At 36.4% G+C, this 25318-nt stretch overlaps 1 protein-coding gene across 1 annotated transcript in view; it reads right to left on the bottom strand.

Annotated features, from left to right (window-relative positions):
- Positions 1 to 1494: 1494 nt before the first annotated feature.
- traf3ip1 (TNF receptor-associated factor 3 interacting protein 1) overlaps positions 1495 to 25318 on the bottom strand; it is a 47863-nt gene continuing 24039 nt past the window's right edge. The window contains exons 11-15 of the mRNA XM_073846243.1: positions 23984 to 24116; positions 23861 to 23897; positions 23694 to 23767; positions 6494 to 6717; positions 1495 to 4932 (exon numbers count right to left, since the gene is read on the bottom strand). Of these exons, the coding sequence (XP_073702344.1) occupies positions 4767 to 4932; positions 6494 to 6717; positions 23694 to 23767; positions 23861 to 23897; positions 23984 to 24116 (634 nt within the window). The 3' untranslated portion in view covers positions 1495 to 4766. The remainder of the gene's footprint in view (positions 4933 to 6493; positions 6718 to 23693; positions 23768 to 23860; positions 23898 to 23983; positions 24117 to 25318) is intronic.

Below are 25318 nucleotides of genomic sequence, written 5' to 3'. Positions count from 1 at the left end.
GCAGGCAGTTTAACTGTTCAGGACAAACAAGGGAACAACTATCACTAATCACACTGCAAAAAAAGCATTTCTTACTTAGATTTTTTGGTCTTGTTTTCAGCCAAAATATCTAAACATTCTTAAATCAAGAAGGGTTTTCTAGTGGAGTAAAAATTATAGCAAAATAGCAAAATAATCTGCCAATGGGGTAAGAAAAAAAATGTTATTTCAAACAGAAAACAAGATTATTTTTCTTACCCCATTGGCAGATTATTTTGCTTGTTTCAAGCAAAAACACACTTAATTTTGACTTGTTTTTTTCTGAAACAAGAATAGTTTTTACTCGTCCTTTTTTATTTAAGAATTTTTGGGAACAATGTCTGGAAACAATACAACAAATCTAAGTAAGAAAAGCATTTTTTGCAGTACAAAAAATCATTTAGGTAACAAAACAGTATTAAGAATCAAGTGCATGTAAATTTTTGAACTATTATTTTCTCCAGTTGGCTATATGTCAGTACTAAATATAAAAAAACAACATGCATTTTGTATGATCTCTCTTATTTTGCTAAAAACATTTAGCAGATTCCGCAAGGTGTATGTAAACTTTTGACTTCAACTGTAGCTTGGTCTGCCAAGTCAGTGATAACTTAAAAGTAACATCACACCTCTTTTGAACATGCTGAGTTGCATGCCAAAGCTTAATACTTTTGGTTAGTGGTTTGTTTAAACATAGTAATAATGAATTGAGGTTTACTTTTCAGAATGATCCTTTGTTAATAGCATTTTAATGATGGACTGGCTTTTCCTGGAGGTCAATCACTGTAGCGTTTCCCTTGCTGGTTATGGTGCATTGAGTTCCTTTTGACCATAAGCCCCATTAATAAGGCATAAAATCAAAAAAGGACTTATTTCGATGTAGGAAACCAAAGAACACGAGTTCCACCTGTTCGCTGGTCTTCTAGCTAAAGCGGCACAATGATGTCTGACAGTCCCAAGGACCCTCCGGCTGGGGTTTTCTCCAGAGCCCACAGCAGGAGAGCACTTGGATAAAAGAGCCCCGCAGGGCACGCGGCCTGTTCGCTCTGACCTAATCCAAACGTTCGCTCAGGGATCTCAGGCAGGTGCCCAGGTTTTCAAGGGTTTCCAAATCTTGATCTTAAACGGCCCGGTCGACTGTTACTCAATAGCGCTGGAGTGTGTGCGTGTGAGCCTGCGGTGCAGCTGTTTCAAGCTCTGCCAGAATCAAAATCAAAACTGATGTGCCGATACAGGACTTTAAAATGTTTTTCAATGTTTGCGCTGCGTCCCACCGGGTCAGCTTTCCAGAGCGCGGCGTGTGACACGTTAAACACGTCCAGGCTTCATCAGAAACATTCACTTGGCATGTTTATCGCTGCTCTGAAATGCAATTCAAAACAGTCATTAAAATGTCGCAATGTTTACTCAATGGTGACGTGTGTAATTTTTGTGTCGCTGGCGCCACCAAACAAAATAGGAAAAATAATGACTGTGTTTTAACAGAAATGTAACTGTTTATTAGACTTCACTACAAAATTAATATTCATTTGTGAGCTATGATACAAACAACATATACACAAAATGTACAGCAAGAACAGTGTAAATGGTCGGCTCTTTTACAAAGTAAATGGAAATATATTTTAGCGACGTTTAAGTTGTTTGGTCTTTAAATAAATAGCATGTATTTTGTGTCATGGTGCACAGCTGATAATACTGATATAAGCTGTATATCGAAGTCTGATTCTACTGACATTCACGCTGTGTGGTTTAGATGTGAAGTTCATCTAAACACTGGTACTGGATATACATGCTGAAGATTTTCTAAACGTTGTGCTTGACCAGCGGATCAACTTTGCTTGTTATTGCTTCATCTAACACAGTTTTTCCTGTCAACCTTATCAAAATAGAAATTTTCTATGTAACAATTGCTTCACGGATCTCATTTCGCAGTAGAAAACTTCAACAGCCCTCTAAAAAGTGTCTTAGAAAGTTTTTCAGTCCTGTTTTCTCAAATGAAATATCATTATTGATATGAATTTGAAACATACACATATACATTTCTTGATTTTTGTACATTAAATTGACTTAAAAGACATTTATGTAATCTCATCTCGTTTCTTTGAACATATATTAAGCTAAGCGAGAGGTTTTTGATGTGTACTGGTAAATGACGTGCCGTTTTACAGTCTCGTTCATCAAAGTGCAGAGGTGCGCGTGTAGTGTGTCTCCAATTTTTGGCAATTCTAATGCTCATCTGTAAATTCTATTGCATACTAACAGCTTTAGAACGTTGCATTAAAATATATTTATATATTTTGTATTGATATATGTCATAGTATATTTCTATGAAAGCTTGTTTTTGTTACAGCATAAATAAAGAAAAAAATAAATGTGACTTTTTATTTCAAATTTGAGAATTTTGAGAATTGTATTTTGAGAATTGTTCAGAATTTAGACTTTTTATCTGAATTTTAAACGTTTTTTAGATTTTTTTTTCCAAAGGCAATGACTTCAAAGTTCAAAGTTCAAACTGTGGCATAAAAAAATTATTACACTATCAGTTAAAGGTTTTTGAACAGTAAGATTTTTAATGTTTTTTAAAAGTTCTTTTACTCACCAAGCCTGCATTTATTTGATCCAAAGTATGGCAAAAACAGTAAAATTTTGAAACATTTTTACTATTTAAAATAACTGTTTTCTATTTGAATATATGTTAAAATGTCATTTATTCTTGTGATTTCAATGCTGAATTTTAGCATCATTACTCCAGTCACATGATCCTACAGAAATCATTCTAATATTCTGATTTGCTGCTCAAAAAACATTATTATTATATGTGACCCTGGACCACAAAACCAGTCATAAGGTTAAATTTGACAAAACTGAGATGTATACATCATATGAAAGCTCAATAAATAAGCTTTCTATTGATGTATGGTTTGTTAGGATAGGACAATATTTGGCTGAGATACATCTATTTGAAATCAGAAATCTGAGGATGCAAAAAAATCAAAAAGACTGAGAAAATCACCTTTAAAGTTGTCCAAATTAGGTTCTTAACAATGCAAATTACAAATCAAAAATTACATTTTGATATGTTTACAGTAGGAATTTTACAAAAAATCTTCATGGAACATGAACTTTACTTAATTTCTTAATGATTTTTGGCATAAAAGAAAAATCTAAATTTTTGACCCATGCAATGTATTTTTGGCTATTACTACAAATATACCCCAGCGACTTAAGACTGGTTTTGTGGTCCAGGGTCACATATGTTAAAAACAGTTCAGTAGAATTTTTCAGGTTTCTTCAATGAATAGAAAGATTCAAATATCAGCATTTATCCGAAATAAAAAGCTACTGTAACATTATCCACTCTTGGACACTATACCATAAAAAGCTTGGAGTCAGTATTTTCTTTTTTGTAAAAGAAAATTATAGAAACTAATACTTTTATTTAGCAAAGATGCTTTAAATTGATCAAAATTGATGATAGAGACATTTATAATATTACTTTCTATTTCTATTTCAGAAAAATGCTGTTCTATTGAACTTTCTATTAATCAAAGAAACCTGAAATTGTCAACTTAACAATAATAATAATAATAATAATAATAATAATAATAATAAATAATAATAAATGTTTTTTGAGCAGCAAATCTGGACATTAGAATGATTTCTGAAGGATCATGTGACTAGAGAAATGGTGCTAAAAACAGAGCTTTGATAAATTACATTTTGAAATATATTTAAACAGAAAACAGATATTTTAAATAGTAAATATATTTCAGAATTGTACTGTTTTTGCTGTACTTTGGATCAAATAAATGCAGGCTTGGTGAGCAGAAGAGACTTTAAAAAACTTAAACATCTTACACTGACTGGTAGTGTATGTCATAGTATATTTCTATAAAAGCTTGTTTCTGCCATAGCATAAATAAATAAAAAAATATGACTTTTTAATCTCACAATTTGGAGAATTGTAAAATAAAAATCTAGATTTCTGAATTTCTTTTTTTTTTCACCAGTCTGAGTTTACTTGGCTTTCAGAATTCTGACTTTTTAATCTGAATTCTAAATTTATAATTTGCAACTGATCTAAATAAAAAAGAAAATTGTGACATTTTTGCACAATTCAGATTTTTTTTCTTGCAATTGCAAGTTTACATCTCACATTCTGACTTCCCATCTTAGAATTTGATCAAAAAAGTCCAAACTGTGAGATAAAAAGTCATGATTAACTTTTTATTATTTAATCCCAGAAATAAAAAAGGCAGAAACAAGCTTCCATAGTTTTCTATGCACATATACATAAATATTTAAATATTATATATACATAGATGATATATTGCCAATGTTCTTTTGTGAGACCAAAACACCTGTCAGTCTGAATGGAAAAAATTAAAATAAAATAAAATAAACCAGTAAGTCAGTTTTCCTAAGAGAACATGGAGATCAATAGAAGTCCTATTTGAAAAATACAGGACACATCAGAATGGTGACCACACACATTTATCTTTCAAGCAAGTGACGAGTGCAAATCTACCGCGGCGTATGAGTGAGTTTGAGAATCCCGACGGACCAGCGCAAACAGATCCTGGGTCTTACAGAAGGCACCTTACATGAAGGGGGCTTGAGGAGAGTGACTCCTGACTGTACCTGCACCTTCTGAATTCTCTCAGTGCTGCTCAAAGACATCAGGTCTGTTAAACAGGAGCTCTCCCTGCCGCTCAGTGCTTCAGGTTTCTTTTGGGATGTGCTGGTATTCACGTCTGCGAGGAGAAGCTAATGCTGGACACCATCTTCTGGATCTTCTCCTCGTTCTTTAGGATGTTGGACTTGACTGTGCAGATCTTGTCCTGCTGGTCTTTGATTAACTGCTCCAGTTCAGTGAGCTCAACCTTTAGAGGTTCCACAACGCTGTCTGTGATTCTGAGATATAGACAGAAACAGCTTAATGCATGAAGAAAGCAGCTAGAAACCTTATTCATAGCTTCATAAAATTAAGGTTAAACCACTGATGTCACATGGACCATTTTATCAATGTCCTTACTACCTTTCTTGGCCTTAAATGGAGGGTCAGAAAGCTCTCAGATTTCATCAAAAATAACTTAATTTGTGCTCTGGAGATGAATGAAGGTCTTACAGGTTTGGAATGACATGAGGGTGAGTAATTAATGACAGAATTTTCATTTTTGGGTGAACTATCTCTTTAAGATGTGTCACTTCAGCTAGGATGCTGTGTTGGCAGCATACAGTAAGGCAGGTCAAAAGTTTACATCCCCCTCAGAATCTGCAAAATGTTAATTACTGTTCCTAAATAAGAGGGATCATACAAAATGCATGTAATTATTATTTAGTACTGACCTGAATAAGATAGTTCACATAAAATATTTTTACATATAGTTCACAACACAAAATAATAGCTGACTTTATAAAAATGACCATGTCCAAAAGTTTACATACACTTGATTCTTAATACTGTGTTGTTACCTGAATGATCCACAGCTGTGTTTTTCTGTTTAGTGATAATCCTTCAGGTCCCACAAATTCTTTGGTTTTCTACCTTTTTTGTGGATTTGAACCCTTTCCAACAATGACTGTAAGATTTTGAGATCCATCCTTTCATTGAGGACAATTGAGGGACTCAAATGCAACTATTACAGAAGGTTAAAATGCTCACTGATGCTCTAGAAGGAAAAACCATGTATTAAAAGACAGGGTGACAGCTTTTTGAATTGAATTTGAAGATCAGGGTAAATTTAACTTATTTTGTCTTCCGGTAAACATGTAACTATCGTCTGTAGCCTCTGAAGGGTTAAGTATGAATGGAATGGAGAATTCTAAATGGAAAAGTATGATATTTAGGCAAAATAAGGAACACATCTTCAATCTGTTCGAAAGTTTTCACCACTGTCTCTTAATGCATTGTTTTCTGCCTTCTGGAGCATCAGTGAGCGTTTAAACCTTCTGTAATAGTTGCATATAAGTCCTTCAGTTGTCCTCTGTGTGAAAAGATGGATCTCAAAATCATACAGTCATTGTTGGAAAGGGTTCAAATACACAGAAATGCTGGAAAACCAAAGAATTTGTGGGACCTGAAGGATTATCACTAAACAGAAAAACACAGCTGTGGATCATTCAGTTTGTGGGACCTGAAAGATTTTTCTGAACAGTGGGCAGTTTAACTGTTCAGGACAAACAAAGGACTCATGAACAACTATCAGTGAACAAACTAAAAAAACAACTAGAAGAAACAAGTGTTAAGTAAACTTTTGAACGGGGTCAAACTAACTCTTCTTGTGGAATATATGTAAACATCTTTTATGTGAAATATCTTTTTCAAGTCAGTACTAAATGAAAAATAACATGCATTTTGTTTGATCCCTCTTATTGTGGTAAAATTAACATTTTGCATATTTTAATAGGGGGGTGTAAACTTTTGACCTCAACTGTACTAGGCTTAGAGACAGAGCTAAAATGCAAGTGGCACCTTTGTTCCTGTAGCAGAGCCTGTGCATTCTCCTTGTTCTCTTTGCGCCAGGTCTGCAGTTCGTTCTGCATTGAGTCCATATCCTCCTGAATGTAGTCCATGATCTTGCCCAGAGGCAGAGCACTGCGACACACCGTCTGTATGGACGAACGCAGGCGCTCGATTTCCTTCGCCACTAACTCGCGTTCCTTTTTACGAGACGCCTCCGACACCAGCGACCGATCCTGCAGAGAGAGACAGAACCAGACGAAACAGATCAATTCTAGCGGTCTCAAAACAATGTCACAGTTCTTAAAAAAAAAAAAAGCTTTTACTGAAATCGTCTGTTGGAGATCTGTCAGAGTCTCCTATGAATGGAAAAAAGGGGTGACAGCCTAAACAACTGCCTAATTTCTCTTCAATCCATTGTCATTTATGGCCCATTTTAGCAAAGTTTCAACATGAAGTTGTAATTATGTATTTGTAGGATAAGCTGTTACTGGGGAGGTACATTTTCAAAAGGTACACTTTTGTTCTTTTTTTTTTACCCATAAAGGGTGCATATTAGTACCTTAAAGGGATAGTTCACCTAAAAATGAAAATTACCCAATGATTTACTCACCCTCAAACCATCCTAGGTGTATATGACTTTCTTCTTTCAGATGAATACAATCTGAGTTATATTAAAAATGTCCTGGCTTATCCCATCTTTATAATGGCAGTGAATGGGCATTTTTGAAGCCCAAAAAAACAGTGTCCATGGCACATGGCTCCTGGGTGTTAATAAAGGCCTCCTGAAGTGCAAGAAAGTCATATACACCAAGGATGGCTTGAGTAAATGGGTACATACAGTGCCTTGCTAAAGTACTCATACTCCATTTTATTTCTTCACGTTTTGTAATGTTGCTGCCTTATGTTAAACTGCTTAAAATTACTTTTTTCTTATATCAGTCTACACTCCATACACCATAACGACAAAGCAAAAAACATCTTTGCAAATGTATTAAAATTTAAAAACCTAAACGATTTAATTGCATAAGTATTCATACCCTTATCTGGGACAGTTGAAATTTAGCTCAAGAGCATTCATATTGCTTGATGTTACTACACTTTGAGTGAAGTTAACCTCTGGCAAATTCAATTGAAATGGGTATGATTTGGAAAGGCACACACATCCTAATAAAAGGACAGAGACAGGATTGCATCAAGCCACACATCTGGGGAAGGGTTTAGAAAAAAATCTGTTGCATTGGTTCACAGAAGCATGTAGTCTCTATTACCCTTAATGAAGTTTGAAACAACCACAATTCTTCCTAGAGCTGGCCTCCTGGCCAAACTGAGCAATTGAGGAGGGCATTGGCTAGAGTGGTGACTGAGAGCCTGATGGTCACTGTAGTTGAGCTCCATGATCATATATGCAGATGGGAGAAACTTACAGAAGGACAAACATCACTGCAGCATTTCACTGATCTGGGCTTTATGGTGATTTGGCAAGTCTCAATCCTCTCCTCAGTGAAGACACATGAAAACACACTTGGAAATTGCAAAAACTATTTCAAGGACCCTCAGATTCTGTGAAACAAGATTGAATGGTCTGATGCACCTCACTTTCAAGTAGGGTTGGGTCGATAGACGATGCCATCGTCCATCGTCGATGGCCAATAGACATCACGATGCTGAGCCGGCATCGCGATCCTCCGCCCCGCCCCCGCACCGCCCCGCCCCTGCCGCAGCAGCAACCCGCTCACGAAAAACACACACTAAATCCCTATATAGCCAAATGAAATGCATGCTTTCAGTTTCTGCATCTTTTCTTATTTTATTATTATTATTATGAGGAAATAATAACAAGGAAGTTGTTAGTGATCACAATATAAATTACAGTGAACTCCTAACGAATTACATGAAAGTTCGTTTACATTAATAAATGAGGCATACAAAAACAGCAGAAAAAAAAAAATCAAAATAATTTTAATTAAATTAGATTAAATAAACTACACCAAATATGCCAGAGCTTGGAACAAAAACAAGAGTATATCTTTTTTTCCATCGAAATACGAATGTACAATACAAAGCCTAGTTGGAACACTTGGATTTGTGCCGAAAAACAGAGGTGCGTGAGCCCAACGCGCTATTTTTAGTTTCGCTTTGTTTTAGTTTCTTAACTTTATATATTTTGTTTCATTTCTGTTCTGTTCTGAATACCTCTACATTTAAATCATTCGTTTTGGAGTCAGGGTAACTAACGTATAGCTATGTTTATAGTGTTTATAATGTTAATACATAATATTTCGCTTGATTTGGTATTATTTCTGATACTTTCTCTCTAAACATTCCGCTGCTCATTAAATGCGTTTGGAGAGAGTGTGTTAAGCAGTAAGCAAATAATGAGAGCGTTATTGAACTTAAAAAAGCTGACTGGTCAAAAATATGTTAAGGACCAACACACATCCTCCAAATGCATTTATATAAACCTGCGCTTGATCTTGTCTCGTCTGCACGCACGCACTGTCATGATCTAATGCACTTGTTAATTCCGGATCTTTAAAAACATACCGGAACGCAAAAATCCAAAATCGGACATTTTCCAGAACAGGATCCGGCTCAAATTAAGCACTCGTGGACATGGTAGGCTACAATTAATTAATTCGTTATGAATAAATTATTTAACAACAACCATCCCTCACCCCCTCCCCCCGCAGACGATGCCATCGTCCATCGCGATGTTTCACATTAGACATCGTACGATGCCAAATTGGTCGACATCGCCCAACCCTACTTTCAAGCATCATGTTTGAAGGAAACCAGGCCCTGCTCATCAGCTGCAGAGTACCAAAAGTAAAGTGTGGTGGTAGCAACCTCATGCTGTGGGGCTGTTTTTCAGTGGCACTGAGGGACTCGTCAAGAGTAGAAGAAAAACTCAATGCACCAAATTATTGAGATGAAAACCCAGTCCAGAGCATTCAGAACCTCAGACTGGGCAGAAGGTTCACCTTCCGACAGAACAATGACCCTAAGCACACAGCAAGTGGCTTATAGACAACTCTGCGAATGTCCTTGAGTGGTCCAGCCAGAGCCTGGGCCTGAACTCAATCAAACATTTCTGGAGAAACCTGAAAATGTCTGACAGACCCCATCCAAGCTGACAGAGCTTGAGAGGTGAAGAGGTGAGGCAAAGAATGGCAGATAATTGCCAAATGCTGATGTGCAAATCTTGTTGCATCATACTTAAAAAGACTTGAGGCTGTAAAGGTGCTTCAGCTACTGAGTTAAGGATATGAATACTTATGCAATGTACTTATTTATTTATTTATTTATTATTATTTTTTTTTAAAATAAATGTATGAAATGACAATTCTGTTTTTGCTTTGTCATGATGGTGCATGCAGCGTAGATCGATGTGGAAAAAAAAGGAATTTAACACAGTTTAACATAAGGCATAAAACGTGAAAAAATAAAGGAGAATGAATACTTTCGCAAGACACTGTATTAGTACCTTTCGAAAGGGTCCCACCCCAGTGACAGCTTTTGTACCTTTTTTTAGTGGGTATACAACAATTAGCCTTTGAATACATGGCTTTGAACTTAGATGAGCATGATATACTTAGCCTTTCTTCTGTAGTACACAAGAAGAAGATATTTTAAAAAATGTCTCAGTTTTTTTTTTTTGTCAATGGGGTCCAATGTTGTTGTTTTGGACCCCACTGACTTTCACCGTTTACACAAAAACAGTTGACATGTTTGTCATAATATCTTCTTTTGCATGTCACAGGTCAAATACACATTTGGAACGACATAAGGGTTGAGTAAATGTCAAAATGTTCATTTGTGGATGAACTTTTCCGCTTTTAGCTTAGGGGTAAAACGTTATTTGAAATAACCTGTCTCAGTGTCACTTTCAATTAAAATCACAACTTCATTTCTACTACAAAGCAGCTTTTTAGTGCGTTCATGTTTATACTCATGTCTGACCTCAACGGAACAAACAAACTAACCGAACTGTAGAAGATTTCCACGTCAAAAATGGTGCACGTGGACCAATGGTAGTTTAAAGGTGCTTACCAGTGTGAAAACACTTCTGGAAAGTTTGCTTTGGCAATCTGTTTTGAACTCATGAAACAAATTCCAAACAAACTTCATTTTGGAGATTTGGAAAACCTGATTTTCTCCAAAACTACATTGCGTCAGTTCGTTCTTCAATTTCGCTTGAAGTACATTAGCCCTTACAAAAATTAACCTTGGTTTTATTGTAGTAAAACCATTTGTATAACCACAGATGTACTACAAATGCCATGGTTAAACTATGGTTAGTATTGCAAAACCAAAAGCCATAAGTCTAGAGTTGAATCGCAAGGGCTGTTAATGTCCAATCGTGTCCTCTGATTGTCAAACAACTAAGTAAATGAAGCTTACGATTGGAAAATGCTGAAAAATGACTATAGTGGGAAGTCACTCCCATGAGGGAGCACTTCAGATGAATGCTATAAATGAGGTTAGAGGAAATCTATACCTACCAACAATATACTTTAGGGAAAAAAGGCAGCAGGGAGAAGTCTGCATTTAGTGGTTTTCAATGTCAAGGCTACAAATGTTTAGAATTTCAAGGCAGGAATTATACAAACCTTGCAATGTATATAAAGATCAAAACGAAAGAGACATGGGATCCATAATGTGAGTGAATGGTTAGTGAAGGCCTCCTCTGTATGCGGTGTGGTTGGGGGGTCCTGGTCTGCCCCAGTCACCCTTCAGCCTGAGCGCAAAAGGCCCCCCCCCGGCACACAGGGCCCGTGTCTATTTACTCAGCTGGGGCCACAGGCTGTGTGTGGCACTAGGCCAACAGGCTTTACTCTTACTGCCTCCGTCCCACTCAGACACACACACACCCTCATGCAAGACATGACTTTGTTTATTTTAGTAACAGGCTATGGCAGTGAAGTTATTTTACAACAGTATTCGGTAACAACTACTTCACATTTACCTCGTTTCAAGCTGAACTCATGTCATTCTGGCCATAAACACCAACATCTTCCTTTCTAAGGTGGGAAGCATCAAACTTGAGCTACATGACAACACAATAACCAGAAACTTTCTTTTCAAAATAGGCTGAGTGTTACATGAATTTAACACTGTGTTAAATGTAATCGAAATGTTTAAAATATATTCACAACTTTTTTCTGAAGATGTGTCACTGAACAAAATTGCAAATATCTTGATGATTTTAATGAACTTCTTATTTGGCAATTAAGCATTATTAGACTTGTATTGGAATCCCTGTGTCTCAGCTTGTAAGTATGACAGCGCTAAGGTCAGTAAAAATGTTGTTAGAGAGCTGAAAGTTTGGTTAATTTTATGATTCAAATTCTCCACTTCCACGAATTGATTCATAATTCAATTCACTCTATATATTTTCAGCACTAAAAATACAAACATCAATTTACAGCTGAGGTCAAAAGTTTACATACACCTTGCAGAATCTGCTAAATTGAATTTTTTTTACTAATATAAGAGAAATCATACAAAATGAATAAGATATTTCCCATAAAATATGCTTGAATTGTGCATTTGAACCCCAACAATGACTGTATGATTTTGAGATCCATCTTTTCACACTGAGGACAACTGACGGACTCACATGCAACTATTATAGAAGGTTCAAATGTTCACTGATGCTTCAGAAGGAAACAAAATGCATTAAGAGCAGGGGTGAAAACTTTTGAACAGAATGAAGATGAGTACTTTTTTATTATTATTATTTAGTACTACGCTATAGAAGCTACAGAAGATACATGTTTTCCAGAAGAAAAAATAAGTTAAATTTACCTTGATCTTCCAATTGAAAAACTTTTCACCCCCGCTCTTAATGCAACAACAATCACTAAACAAAAAAACACAGCTGTGGATCATTCAGGTAACAATAAAGTGTATGTCAACTTTTGAACAGGGTCATTTTTATAAATTCAACTATTATTTTCTCTTGTGGACTATATGTAAATGTATGATCCCTCTTATTTTGGTAAAATAATTCACATTTAGCAGATTCTACGTAAACTTTTGACTTCAACTGTATGTTATTTTTTTTATATAACTATTACTTATTTAATATTATTTTATTTATATAATATACAAAACTTGCACACCTAGTCCTACACAGATATGCAGTTGGTCAAACGCTATTAGGATTTGAAATCTGAAAATATTTTCATAAAGAGTCGGCCTCTAATCATCTCTGTTCGGTAACTATATTACAAACACATCAAAGGTTAACTATGCCACTTTGCTCTAGAACTCTAACAAACGTGAGAAGAAAGACTAACTCAATTTTTTCCCCCCTCTCTCTCTCTCTGTGGTTTACAAGAGTGTTCGGATTGAAACGTCTAATAGTTGTCTGCAATGTGGGTGGTTTCCCTGGCCCCTAAACACCCCCTCTACACAAACACCGGCCAGCACATTCGGCCCACTGTTCGTGGAGCGCGAAGGCCTGGCCGTATTCGCTCTGTTTGCCGTCCTCCTGCACCTCACCCCGCAGTCGAAAAGAAAAGAAAAACTCCAGCTTTCTGTCTCAGAGGACATAAATCAATCGTTTATAGGGGCTCTCATTTTCCCCTCTCTTCTCTGGACCCAAGAAAAATATTTGTTTTGCACGAGGCAGCTGAGGACAGGTTTTCCCATTATCTCAGACAGTGACACAAGTGGGACGTGGAGCCGGTGTGCCTGGGGCAGGTGGCTTCCAGAGACACTGATGCATCAGGCCGAAGCCTCTTGCACCACCACGACGCCTCATTACTTCGCTATGTGGATCTGTGCCTTCAGCTGCAAGCCCAATTTGCTTAATGAAGAAATGCATGCAAAATGCATGATTTATAGAGTGCTAATAAAGAACTAGGAAAAGAAGCAGAGCAGTGCTGTTCAAATTAGAGCTCTGGCAAGGAAAATCAGAGTCTTGCAGTGCTCCTGAGAATGATAAACTTGAGAAACATCCACTTTGCCGCTGTGGTGTTGTGTCACGGTTCTGTGGATCTGAGATGTTCAGTTCAAACATGATTCATGAGATAAGCTGGACTTACATTAGTACAAACTTGAAGTTTTTCCTTGTTAATTTGTGGTTAGAACAAGTATTGCAAACTTTAAAAATGAATGAGTCACTTACTCGCCATTAGCAGCATCAAATAGAATTGGACAAATAATGATGAACATTCTGCTCATCCATCACTGCTTGGACAGACAGGTAGTTTTTTCACTAAACTCACTGCTTAAAACATACTGCAGTTTAGTTAGGTGCTTCTAATGGCACAGAAATCACACACGTCATCTTCAAGAAGCGAAAACTGACATGGTTTTCATTAGGATATGGGGCGATAAACAAAAAGTAATACCACAATATTTGTCAAATACCTATACATTTTTAATCACAACATACATTTTTATTCTAAAGAAATGGCTATTAAAAATGTCCTAGATTAAATTTTTTTGGAATAGTTTTGAATAGTCAAGAACACTGCAAAGAGACACCTTCATAAATAAATGCATACGGTTTCATATGCCTTTAGCAAAAATTTGCTTAATTTCGAAACGGATATCACTGAAAGGAACAATAACTTGCAGTTACGCGAGTCAAATGTTGATTTAGTAACTGTTTTAATGAATTCAGTTATTTGTCATAGTAATTCAAACCCGCAACATGAGTGAAAACGATTTAAAAGAAACTGCTTAAATTAACGATTTGTTTATGAATTAGACTACACTAACATTGCATTTGTTTTAGCGTGCAGCCCGAGAGGACACATGGATTAAAGCAAAAAAAAAAAAAAATCTTCTGACTGAAAATTTTTCCTCCAAAAAATCTTTACCAAACACCATTCTACAGCCATACCTGTCACACACCCACTTTATTAGCAGTTTTTTTCCTTCTTATAGTGCGTGTCCTACTAATTTAAAACATGTTGAAGCATCTTCTGATCAATAATAAAAAATTCTGATAAAAAATTAACCTTGAGGTGATAATTGACTCAATAATGTGATTTACAGTGGCAGTTTCTTTTTACCTTTGTAATGGTATTGTTTTAATTTTTATTAAATGTCATTATCTGTCAAATTAAAAAAAGTATTTATTATATTTTATTTTTTAAATTTCTAATTAAAACAATATAATAGCAGAATAAGACAACTAAATTACCAATCATATAAAATTAGTATGAATAAAAAATACTACAGAGGGGGCACAAAGGAACACAAAAGTGGCTTGTAGCAAAGTCCCTTTAAGGCTATTAAAGGCCTTTAAGGGTATTCTATAGTCTTTGATTGTAGGTGCAATTTCAGACATTAAATGAGGCTCAGAGGTGGCATAATAAATTCATGTTGAGATAAATGTTTTAAATATACATTTTTAATATAGAAATATTACGTTTTAAATAACTAAGTATACGTTACAATGACACTAAATCCACCAGCAGGTGGCAGTAAGACAAATGATTCGTTTGAACGGCTGATTCATTCTGGAACGAAGCAAGTGACTGTCTTTGTGGATAATCATGAACTTAAGATTAGTTCAAAACGCGCTTTCATTCATGAATGAAACACCGCTGTTTTGCTTTTAGAGATGCGCAGCGGCTGAGCTGTTACTTATTTAGAAATATTTTCATTTAAAGAAATAGAGTAAAATCAGGCAATAGAGATATAGTCAGACAACGCAAGTCATTTTATATTTTCTTGTTATTGAACTGTTGTATTAAATCAATATTACATTTGCTTACTCCCTTAATAATTGTTTAAATCTGTCACTCTCCTTTTCGCGTTCTGTGGGTGCACAGACAATGATCTATAAGAGAGCGCGCAAATGAGTCTCTCTTTCACTTTTAATAAGCAGGACTCAAAAGCACGTGCAAATGATAGATTCCAATGTGTATTAATACCCGCGCCGAAATTCTAGTTCTGCTCTGTTTTCTGCTAAATAACTAACTGTGAATGATGTCAGCGGCGTCACTATGTTGTCACTGAGAAGCTGCAGCCGCGGCCGAGATGATTTTTTGGTTTGCCGTCAGAACAACGTATACGTTTATATATGCACGTTTCTTTTCCCCTCATATTCTCTACTGACGGAAATCCGTCATAGACTTGTTGCAGGTAACGGAAATCCGTCGCAGCGACGGAGAACTTTAATCCATGAGGACAACTCAGTAGACAGAAACAACATTCGAAATTCCAGTTTATAATTTTAAATGGTAGAAATTATATTCAGAACCAATATTCGCAAACATACCATATTTTCACCAGTTTGTGGTTTTAACTAATCGAAACAATACTCAGAACCGATAATCAAAATTGTACCATATTTCCAACAGTTTATTGTTTTAACAGGTAAAAACGATTTTTGAAAATGTACCATTTTTTTTTTTTACCAATTTATCATTTTAATGGGCAGAAATGGTATTCAGAGCTGATATTTGAAAAAGTACCATATTTTTAGCAGTTTATCATTTTAATGGACAGAAACGATATTCAAAACTGATATTCATCAGGGTACCATATTTTTACCAGTTTATTGTTTTAATGGGTAGAAACGATATTTAAAACTGATATTCGAAAACGTACCATATTTCTACCAGTTATTCTATTTAACAGGCAGAAACGATATTCAGAACTGATATTCGAAAATTTTACATTTTTACCAGTTTATGGTTTTAACTGGTAGAAGCAATATTTAGAACCGATATTTGAAAAAGTAACATATTTCTACTAGTTTTTTTTTTTTTTTTAAAAGGGATAGTTTACCCAAAAATGAAAATTTTATGTTTATCTGCTTACCCCCAGGGCATCCAAGATGTAGGTGATTTTGTTTCTTCAGCAGAACACAAACAAAGATTTTTGCCGAAAACCGGTGCAGTCTGCCAGCCAAATAATGGCAGTGGATGGGCACCAGACCTTTAAAAGTAAAAAAATCTTTGTTTGTGTGCTGCTGAAGAAACAAAGTCACCTACATCTTGGATGCCCTGGAGGTAAGCAGATAAACATCAAATTTTTATTTTTGGGTGAACTATCCCTTTAACTGGTAGTAAAAATATTCAGAACCAATATTCGAAAATGTACCATTTGTCTACCAATTTTTCAATTTAATGGGCAGAAACGATATTCAGAAGCTATATTTGAAAAATTACCATATTTCTACTAGTTTATTTTAACTGGTAGAAACAATATTCAGAACCGATATTCAAAAATGTACCATGTTTCTACCAGTTTATGGTTTTAACTGGTAGAAATGATATTCAAAAATGTACCAAATTTCCATCAGTTTATCATTTTAACTGGTAGAAATGATATTCAGAACCGATATTCGAAAATGTACCATATTTTAACCAGTTTATGGTTTCAACTGGTAAACTGATATTCAAAAATGCACCACATTACCAACCAGTTCATAGTTTTAATTGGTAAAAATGATATTCAGAACCAATATTCAAAAATGCAACATTTCGACCAGTTTGTCGTTTTCACTCCTATTTTGCATTCATAAACCTTTTGATCAGTCTTTAGTTGGGAAGGAAATGACTACCTGATCACCTGAAAGTGACATCAATAAACAATTAAAAAAAAACTTTGGACTGGTTACAATGGTATGTTGGCTTGTACCCTACATTCTGATTGGCTACAGTTTTTTACACCTTTATAAATATTCCACATGTGAATCAAAACTAACTTTTAACTTCACATGCTAAAAATGCTGTTGCATTCATCAGCTTAAAACGTCCAAAATGCACAAATATTCTTTACAGAAAAACTACATGGTTAAAAAATTAAACCTGGCCAGTGGCTTCAGTGTCCTTTTTAGACAGCCTGCTACTGGTATAATAAAACACCATGGTGGGTCTTTGAGTCCAACACTGACTCAAAGGGTAAAGATTAATTGTTTAGCAATGTTTAAGGGTTTCCTCCTTGGGGAAAACATGGGCCCCATCCAGCAACATCATAAAAATAGCTGGGATGAAGTGAAGTGCAGAGAGGCAGAGTCATGTACACAGGATGGAAGGGTCAGTTCGGCCCCGTGGGGGTCACCGCTGAGATCACCGTCCTGCACTTGCGTGCTAAGCGGATCACCACAGAACCGCAATGTATGACAGTTCGGCTTATGAGAACCAGACAGCGGTAGGACTGAAATAATAGGTTAAAACGCAACCAATTATGCTATCAGACTTCAGAGACCCATACCGTGGTATTTCACCGTAACCTCGGGGGTCATTCCACAGAGATGTCAATCGTCTCTCGGTGAGGGCAAAATGTTGAGAATGCAACAAGAGTCATTTCCTTTACATTTCCAACAAAAAGGTAGATGTTTACAAAGACACGGGCCTGAAGGGATGACTATTTATTTTCCTGCCTGTTCTGCAGAGCGCGAGCTGGCGTGGCGTTCACTCAACAACCATCCATTTGTGTGCCATGGGGTTTATTTATACATTGCAAACCTTCATCAGGCTAATTTGATGGCGCAAAAGAGGGAAAAGGAAAGGGGGAAAAAATGCTTATGAAAACGCAGCTGCTGTCAGGGGCCAATACTCTCAAAACAAAAAAAGACGCCCTACAAGAAGTATCTTAGAATAACATACACGTGATCTGAAGGGTCACAACAAAGGTCAGCTGCAAAATGTACAGCAAATTCTTCAGCAAAATGCACCGTGATGGTGAAACGGCCCCTCGTAATATATAAAACAACGGTCTAGCAGATTTTAATAAATGAAGTTCTGTCGACCCTGGCGAGGTAAATCTTTTCTTACGAAGCGGAACGGAAAGCTCAAGCTAATAAAGCCACAGAATGAGTCACAGGCTCAGTTTCACCTTTGAAATGACTAAATAGTCAAAACTCTAAATTCTGTGGTCGTTCCGAGGAGATTAAGTCATACGTACTTGATGTGGGGATCTCCGTAAACTCAAAATCCTGTAGAGATCTGAGAGCGAAAGCTCATATTTGTAGAATGAGTTATGAGCGCTGTAACTTCAAACCTATCGGGGAGGACAAGGAAGCTCAATATTTACATTTTTAACCCTGGATGTTACACCGTGATTACAGGAGAGCAGCCGCTTTATTGCACCGACCTTCACCCCCCTTTCATGTCAGGAAGGAAGTCATTACAGATTTTTTTTTTTTTCAAATACAGCTGACTAGACAGGAGAGGTGCAGTGTGCCGGGTTAACATGTATTGCCCTGAAAACACACCCATTTCATACACCGCAATTAAGATGGAGAATTTAGAGAGCTGATGAGGCTAAATTAAGTCAATTAGGAGAGCGCGGCCAGCAGCGCTCAGATTCCAGTCCGGAGTTGGCCTGCGTTTGATGGGGGAAATCTAATTTGATTATTTGGGATTGAAAGGAAATCCAGTCTGATTGTTTTGAAATCAAGAACACAGGAGGGAGAAGCGCTGGCTGTAAGGGCCAGCTGGGAGCAGCTCACTGTGTGCGGCTAAGGTTAAACACCAATCGGGATCGCGCCAGCACCGAAGCACACAGAGCTCATGCTCTATGAAAGAGAAAACTGCAACTGAATGATACTTTTATGAACATTTCATGTCATTTCAAACCTGTATCGCTTTCTTTCTTCCGTGCAACACATACGGAGAAAAGCTTAAGATTGCTCTATTCCATATAATGCTCCAAAAAGATGTGCCTCTTCAGTTTCAACATCAAACCTACTTGACATTGCTCATTACTTTCATCATATAGAGAAGAAATTACATATATAAGAACTTCTCATTTTTAATTTAAACTTTTGAATTAATATGAGGTAATAAAACCTTCATATCCTGTACAAAAGTGTTAGAAATTTCAGATTCGGTAGGATTTTGTAATGTTTTTGTTAAATAGGCCCATTATGCTCACCAAGGCTGCATTAATTTAATAAAAAATACAGTAATATTTTGAAATAATATTAAAATTTAAAAATCACTGTTTTCTATTTTAATTTATTTTAAAAAGTATTTCATTTCTGTGATGCAAAGCTGAATTTTCAGCATCACTGATCCAGTCTTCAGTGTCACATGATCCTTCAGAAATCATTCTAATACGCTGATTAGCTGCTCAAGATACATTTCTTATTATTAAAGTTGCAAACAGTTGTGCCACATAACGGTTTTTGTGGAAATCATCTTTTTTTCATGATTCTTTTTTAAATAGAAAGTACAAAAGAACAGCATTTATTTGCATTACAATGCATTACTTTTAAATGTTCAACAAAATATCTCCTTTACTTTCTCAAAGAAGTAATGCCAGTTACATGGTTTTGCCATTTATTCACTGTCATCTGTCTTGTTCCTGTGTTAAGAGTTTTTTAACATACCCTAACTATATTGACCCGGATTACACAGACTACGCATGCAAATCGCAGAGATGAGAGAGGATGAGCATTTGAGATTAAAAAGTATAACAAATTGTCAGTTTGTTTAGAAATTAAACGACTGTTTTGCTAGATAAGACCCTTCTTCCTCAGCTGGGATCATTTAGAGACCCTTAAAGTTGTATTTAAACTACATTTTGGATTTTCAAATTTGGGGGCGCCATACATATCTATTATATTGAGAGAAATCCTAAAAGGTTTTCCTCAAAAAAAACATACCCGTAAATCCCCTAACACAGGCCCGGGCCTTTATTTTACTCAAGCGCATCGCGGTCCAGGCCTTTATTAGAAGGAGGCCAGAATTAGAGGCAGGCCTCAATTTCTATTTGAGCAAAACAAACTACCAGTAGAATAAAAAAAAAATGAGATTTTGTGTCTATTTGAACCTATAAAATACTCGGCGCATTTAATAATCACTCCAGCTCAGCTCCGGGTTCATAATTTCCCGCTCCCGCTCCACACCTCGCTCACTGATATCAGAAACACCGCTCCGCGTCAAAAAAAAGAAATAATGTTTGAAATATAACGGTCCCATATTAAAATAAAAAATACAAAAATAAAGTAACAGGAGAGTTTGGTGTTTAGTGTGCAAAGTTTGTTCCTACCAAATTCAAAGCTAATAACATTGTCAGCATTAAAAGAGTATAACTGCTGCTTTATGCCGTGCAAATAGAGCTGGGCGGTATGACCAAAAATTTATATCACGGTATTTTTCAAAATTATACGGTATCACGGTATATGACGGTTTTTTTTTTTTTTCATGCATGACTTGGTGTTAACCACATTTCCTAATAAATTAGAGAATAATTACTGCAGTATATTGGCTTACATTGACCGGACTAGTATTAACCCAGGTTTGATTGGTCTCACAAAATGCTGCTGTTCACAAAGAAGTGACAGTGGCACTCATAATTGTAATGAGGTGAAGAAATCAGAATTCATGATTTGCAGTCAAAATACACAACACTTTATTGTGCATTGTTCACAAGTTCACATTTACAAGTCTACGCGTTTCTCTTCCAGCAGGAGGCGCTGTCAGAATGGTAGTATACAAAGTAGCGCAACAAATGATTTTGAAACGTGCAGCGCTCATATTTATTCAATGGATAGCCTTTTGAAGTTTCATCGCAATTCTTGTCTTTCAGTCCCCACATTTTAGACCACCTGAAATCATAATTATGACTTTCATAACCCCCTAATAACACTGCAGTCATCAATGAAAATTAAGAGCTTTATTTAAGGCTTTCAAAAACAAACCTTACACAAAATACGTTTCTTTTTTATTTTTTTTCCCACCATGTTCGGGGCACAAGAAAAATATTAAGGGACTAAATTAATATCAGCATATGAAGTATAATCGTCTCTCATTGTCTGAAAGAATGCACATCAGATGCTGAAAGTCAGTTTTTACTTTCACTTTAACATATTGATCAGTTTCCACGTTGCATTGGCTTTAAAACATAAATATTAATAAAAATACAGTATATAGAAAAGACATATCTTTAAAATATTGCGACGTAACACCAACGTAAAGCCATTGTTTTTCTCTCACTGAAAGCTACATCTGTCTGCGCACAATGCGCCGATCTCTGCTCTCATCACTGCAGACGCACCCCCTCTTGAAATTTCGGCATTACAAGTTTTACAAATCGCTAACCCTGGGTCTTTCTCAGATATACTGAAATACGTCCACACCTCAGATGTGTTGCTTCAGACAAGCACGTGCAAGCTGCGGTTTCTGTTTGCGTCAACATACGTGTTCCCAGCGCTTTGTACGCACACACTCACCGGTATTGGGGTATATGAAAAATGAATATCATTAAAAAAAAAAACACCGGTATTCGGTATGAAAAGGTATACCGCCCAGCCCTACGTGCAAAGTTTGTAATGAAAATAAAAATACATTTTCGTCAGTTATTTTACTTATGGATCGCTGCATTTCTTACAGATGTCTGTTTATTCTAAATCAGATACCATTACATTTGCTTTAATGCATTATCGACAGAGCGATTACGTGTGAATAAGTGTTGTACCTGTTTAAATCATGCTTTCACCTGAAAATATTCATTATCTAGAAGGAACAAACTAATTCCTTGTGAACTATAATTTACCGCTCATGTCCATTGCCGTCATCACAGCCTTCACATTATTTCTGATTTGAGTGATCCATCTCTATCAAGCTAGCTAAACATGTTTAACATATGAATTCTTGCTTATTATGCAGTTATATTACGGACCGTTGGTATGAATTGTACTCGTGATGGAGCGGTGGTGGAGCGCTCTTGGAGCAGTGAAAACCACGACGCTCCTACTTTTCAAAAATCCGCTCCTCCCTCCATTCAAAATTACACCGCTCCGCTCACATACTCTGCTGCCCAGACAAACGTTGTTTCTAATAATAGCCCCGGCCGCTATTAGAGACCGGCCATTATTTACCTCAGCTGACAGCAAGACCGGCCAATGTTGGAGACCGGGCCGCTAATGGAATACAGGCCAATATTAGAGGATTTACGGTAATTTCTTTACGACTGAAGAAAGAAAGACATCTTGGATGACAAGGGAGTGAGTACATTATCTGTACTTTTTTGTTCTGAAAGTGAACTAATCCTTTAATGACAGAATTTTCATTTTTGGGTGAACTTTCCCTTTAATATAATTATAATTTTTTATTGTTGTTGTTGGAAGTCTGAAATTTTATTTAGAAACAAAGACAAAGACTAAGAAAAGTATGAAATAAAAATTAAATATTTTCTGCCTCAAATCATTTAATGAATCACTAACAAACTAGAATTGTTACAAGAAATCTCAATATGTCTTACAATTCCCATCCCTATTTGTCCCCACTTGCCGACTCACTCTTTAAGCATTATGTGACTAAGGTAGGAAGTCGAGGTGAAAGGATGGGGGTTCTGCATGAAGGCCACCACCAAACACTGCATCCATCAGGCCTACAGCCAGTGACGGACAGATAGACCGGAGCATCCGTTCCGGCTAATGTGGACCACCCAGTGCAGATGGCCACTTGCACCAGGACATGGACAGGATGCCTTCAAAACTCAAAATCAAACCAATTTTGATTTGAAACTCAGCTTTAATGGCTCACATACAGCCCAATTCAACCAAAACAATATGGGAAGACATCGCTAAAGTGCCACCTTGGATTGACATTCATATTTCAGCAGTCCTGAAAAATCGTCCCACAAATGTTTTGGCCAGAGAAGGAACGTACATTGTATAAAGTACACTGAAACTGTGCCCGAAGAGTGAAATTGGTTTTATTGCTTTTTGGAAATGAAAGACTATCTTAATAATAATACATATTCCATTGATGAATCTGTATACCCTCATGGGCCAAAGGATCAAGGCCATCAGATAAAATCCCCCAAAAATTTTAACCGTAAAACAACTCAGAGCTAAAACTAATTCACAAGCAAGCTCTAACTCCAAGCCACTAAAACCAACAAAATTCACAAATAAACAGGCCACAGTAGTTACCTGTGTTAAATATCACAACAGCATGAATGGTGCCATCATGCTTGTTTTGCCCTAATTATTTAAGCTCCGTTGAAGAAAATTACACTTCAGTGGCTCTGAGGGACCGCAATTACATTTCTCCACTCCATTTGCAAAGTTGCTTTCTTTAGTAAACTGATGGTGCATTGGGTCAGGCGTCCCTGAGGTATTGTAGAGCACAAAAGAATGCTGATTCCCTTGATGAAGAGATTTTGAAACGCTTTTACTCATGTTACTGGAATTTTGTTGTGAAAAACAAAAAGTGGCCCTGTAAGATGGAATAGCACTGCCACCTAGCGGTAATAATGTGAACACAAGATAGTATCATACCTGGTCTTTAGACTTTGTGGATGGAGATGATTCATAGTCTTTCTTTGTCTCTAGGATTTTTTTCACAAGTCCACCTATGAACAAATAATTAAATGATTAATTCACATAGTTCATCATTTATACCAGAATTTCCATTTCAGAATGAATTATTAAAGCACATGGCTCACCATGTTTCTCATTCCCTTGCAGTTCAAGTGAATTACGCTGTAATGAAACACAAGTCAATTAGTCCAAATCATGCTGTTTTTTTAATCTGAATACTACATATGCATATAGTGCATCTACACTACCTCAATTTCAGGTATGTCAGGCTGAGGAACAGCTGCCTCCTCCACCACAAATTGCCCATCTTCATCATCCTCATCTTCAGAGAGCTTCTTACCATCCAAAATGACAGTCGCAGGGGTCTTGCCACTGCCAAGCCTGAGAAAAACCCAGTTATGCTTAAATACATCTTTTTACAATTACTTTTTACTGAACAATGATATCTTTTAAAGGATTAGTTCACTTCCAGAATAGAAATCTCCTGATAATTTACTTACCCCCATGTAATCCAAGATGCTCATGTCTTTCTTTCTTCAGTCAAAAAGAAATTAAGGTTTTTGAGGAAAACATTCCAGGATTTTACTTCATATTGTGGACTTCAAAGGGAGACAACAGGTTGAAGGCCCAAATTGCAGTTTCATTGCAGCTTCAAAAGGCTATTCACAATTCCAGCTGAGGAATAAGGGTCTTATGTAGCGAAACGACCTGTCATTTTCTTAAAAAATGAAATATATATATATACTTCCACAACCACAAGTACTGGTCTTGCCCTAGCATTTGTGGTACTGACCCAGTGTTTACAAAGCGAACGGCAAACAAAGTCAAATGCCCTTCACCAAAAAACGGAAAACAACGTTGCTGGATGATTTTAGAAGTTGGAGGAGAAAATGAGATGGAGTATTTCGCTTTACCCTAAACTTTTTAAACTGGAGTACACAGTCACGGACGCGCATCACAGAGCTAGTACAAGATAAGCATTTGTAGTTAAAAATAAATTAATTTGTATTTTTTATTTTTTTTTAAATGACTGATCGTTTTGCTTAGGGCTGCCCCCTAATAGTTGATGAGAAGAGACCTGATTGAACAAAAACTAAAACTAAAACTAAAAAACGAATTGCACAGGAAGTGGCAAAGTCACGCAGTCCGCGACAGACAGATCGTTGATGGCTGGTCTATGTTGTAATATAGTACATCGGGCAGGATATCCAAATGCTCATTTGTCATTCAATCGCCCTCAAATATGGCTTTTCATCTGAAATATGTAAGTAGTAGCAATTTTACATGGCCGCTCAATCTAATATTAACCTAGAAAAATGTGCGCTATTTAAGCTTCTGTACTCACCGCATGACAGATGGAGGCGCCGGTGTGATCACTTGCTCTTAAAATACTCAATTTTTGGTCATATATATACAGAAAGTAATTCATCCTTTGAATCTGTTAAGACTAAGGTTATTTGTGTGCACTCATAATGACAACGAAACGTTGTGCTTTTGTAAAATAATGAAAGCAAACAGGATGTGCTTTCTGCCGTCTCTGCCTCTGTTAACTTATGCGTGAAACTTCAAAACTGTATACTTGC

This window comes from Garra rufa, chromosome 8 (genome assembly GCF_049309525.1).
Source record: "Garra rufa chromosome 8, GarRuf1.0, whole genome shotgun sequence".
Taxonomy (NCBI): Eukaryota; Metazoa; Chordata; class Actinopteri; order Cypriniformes; family Cyprinidae; genus Garra; species Garra rufa.
This window is presented reverse-complemented; position numbering and strand designations above follow the sequence as displayed.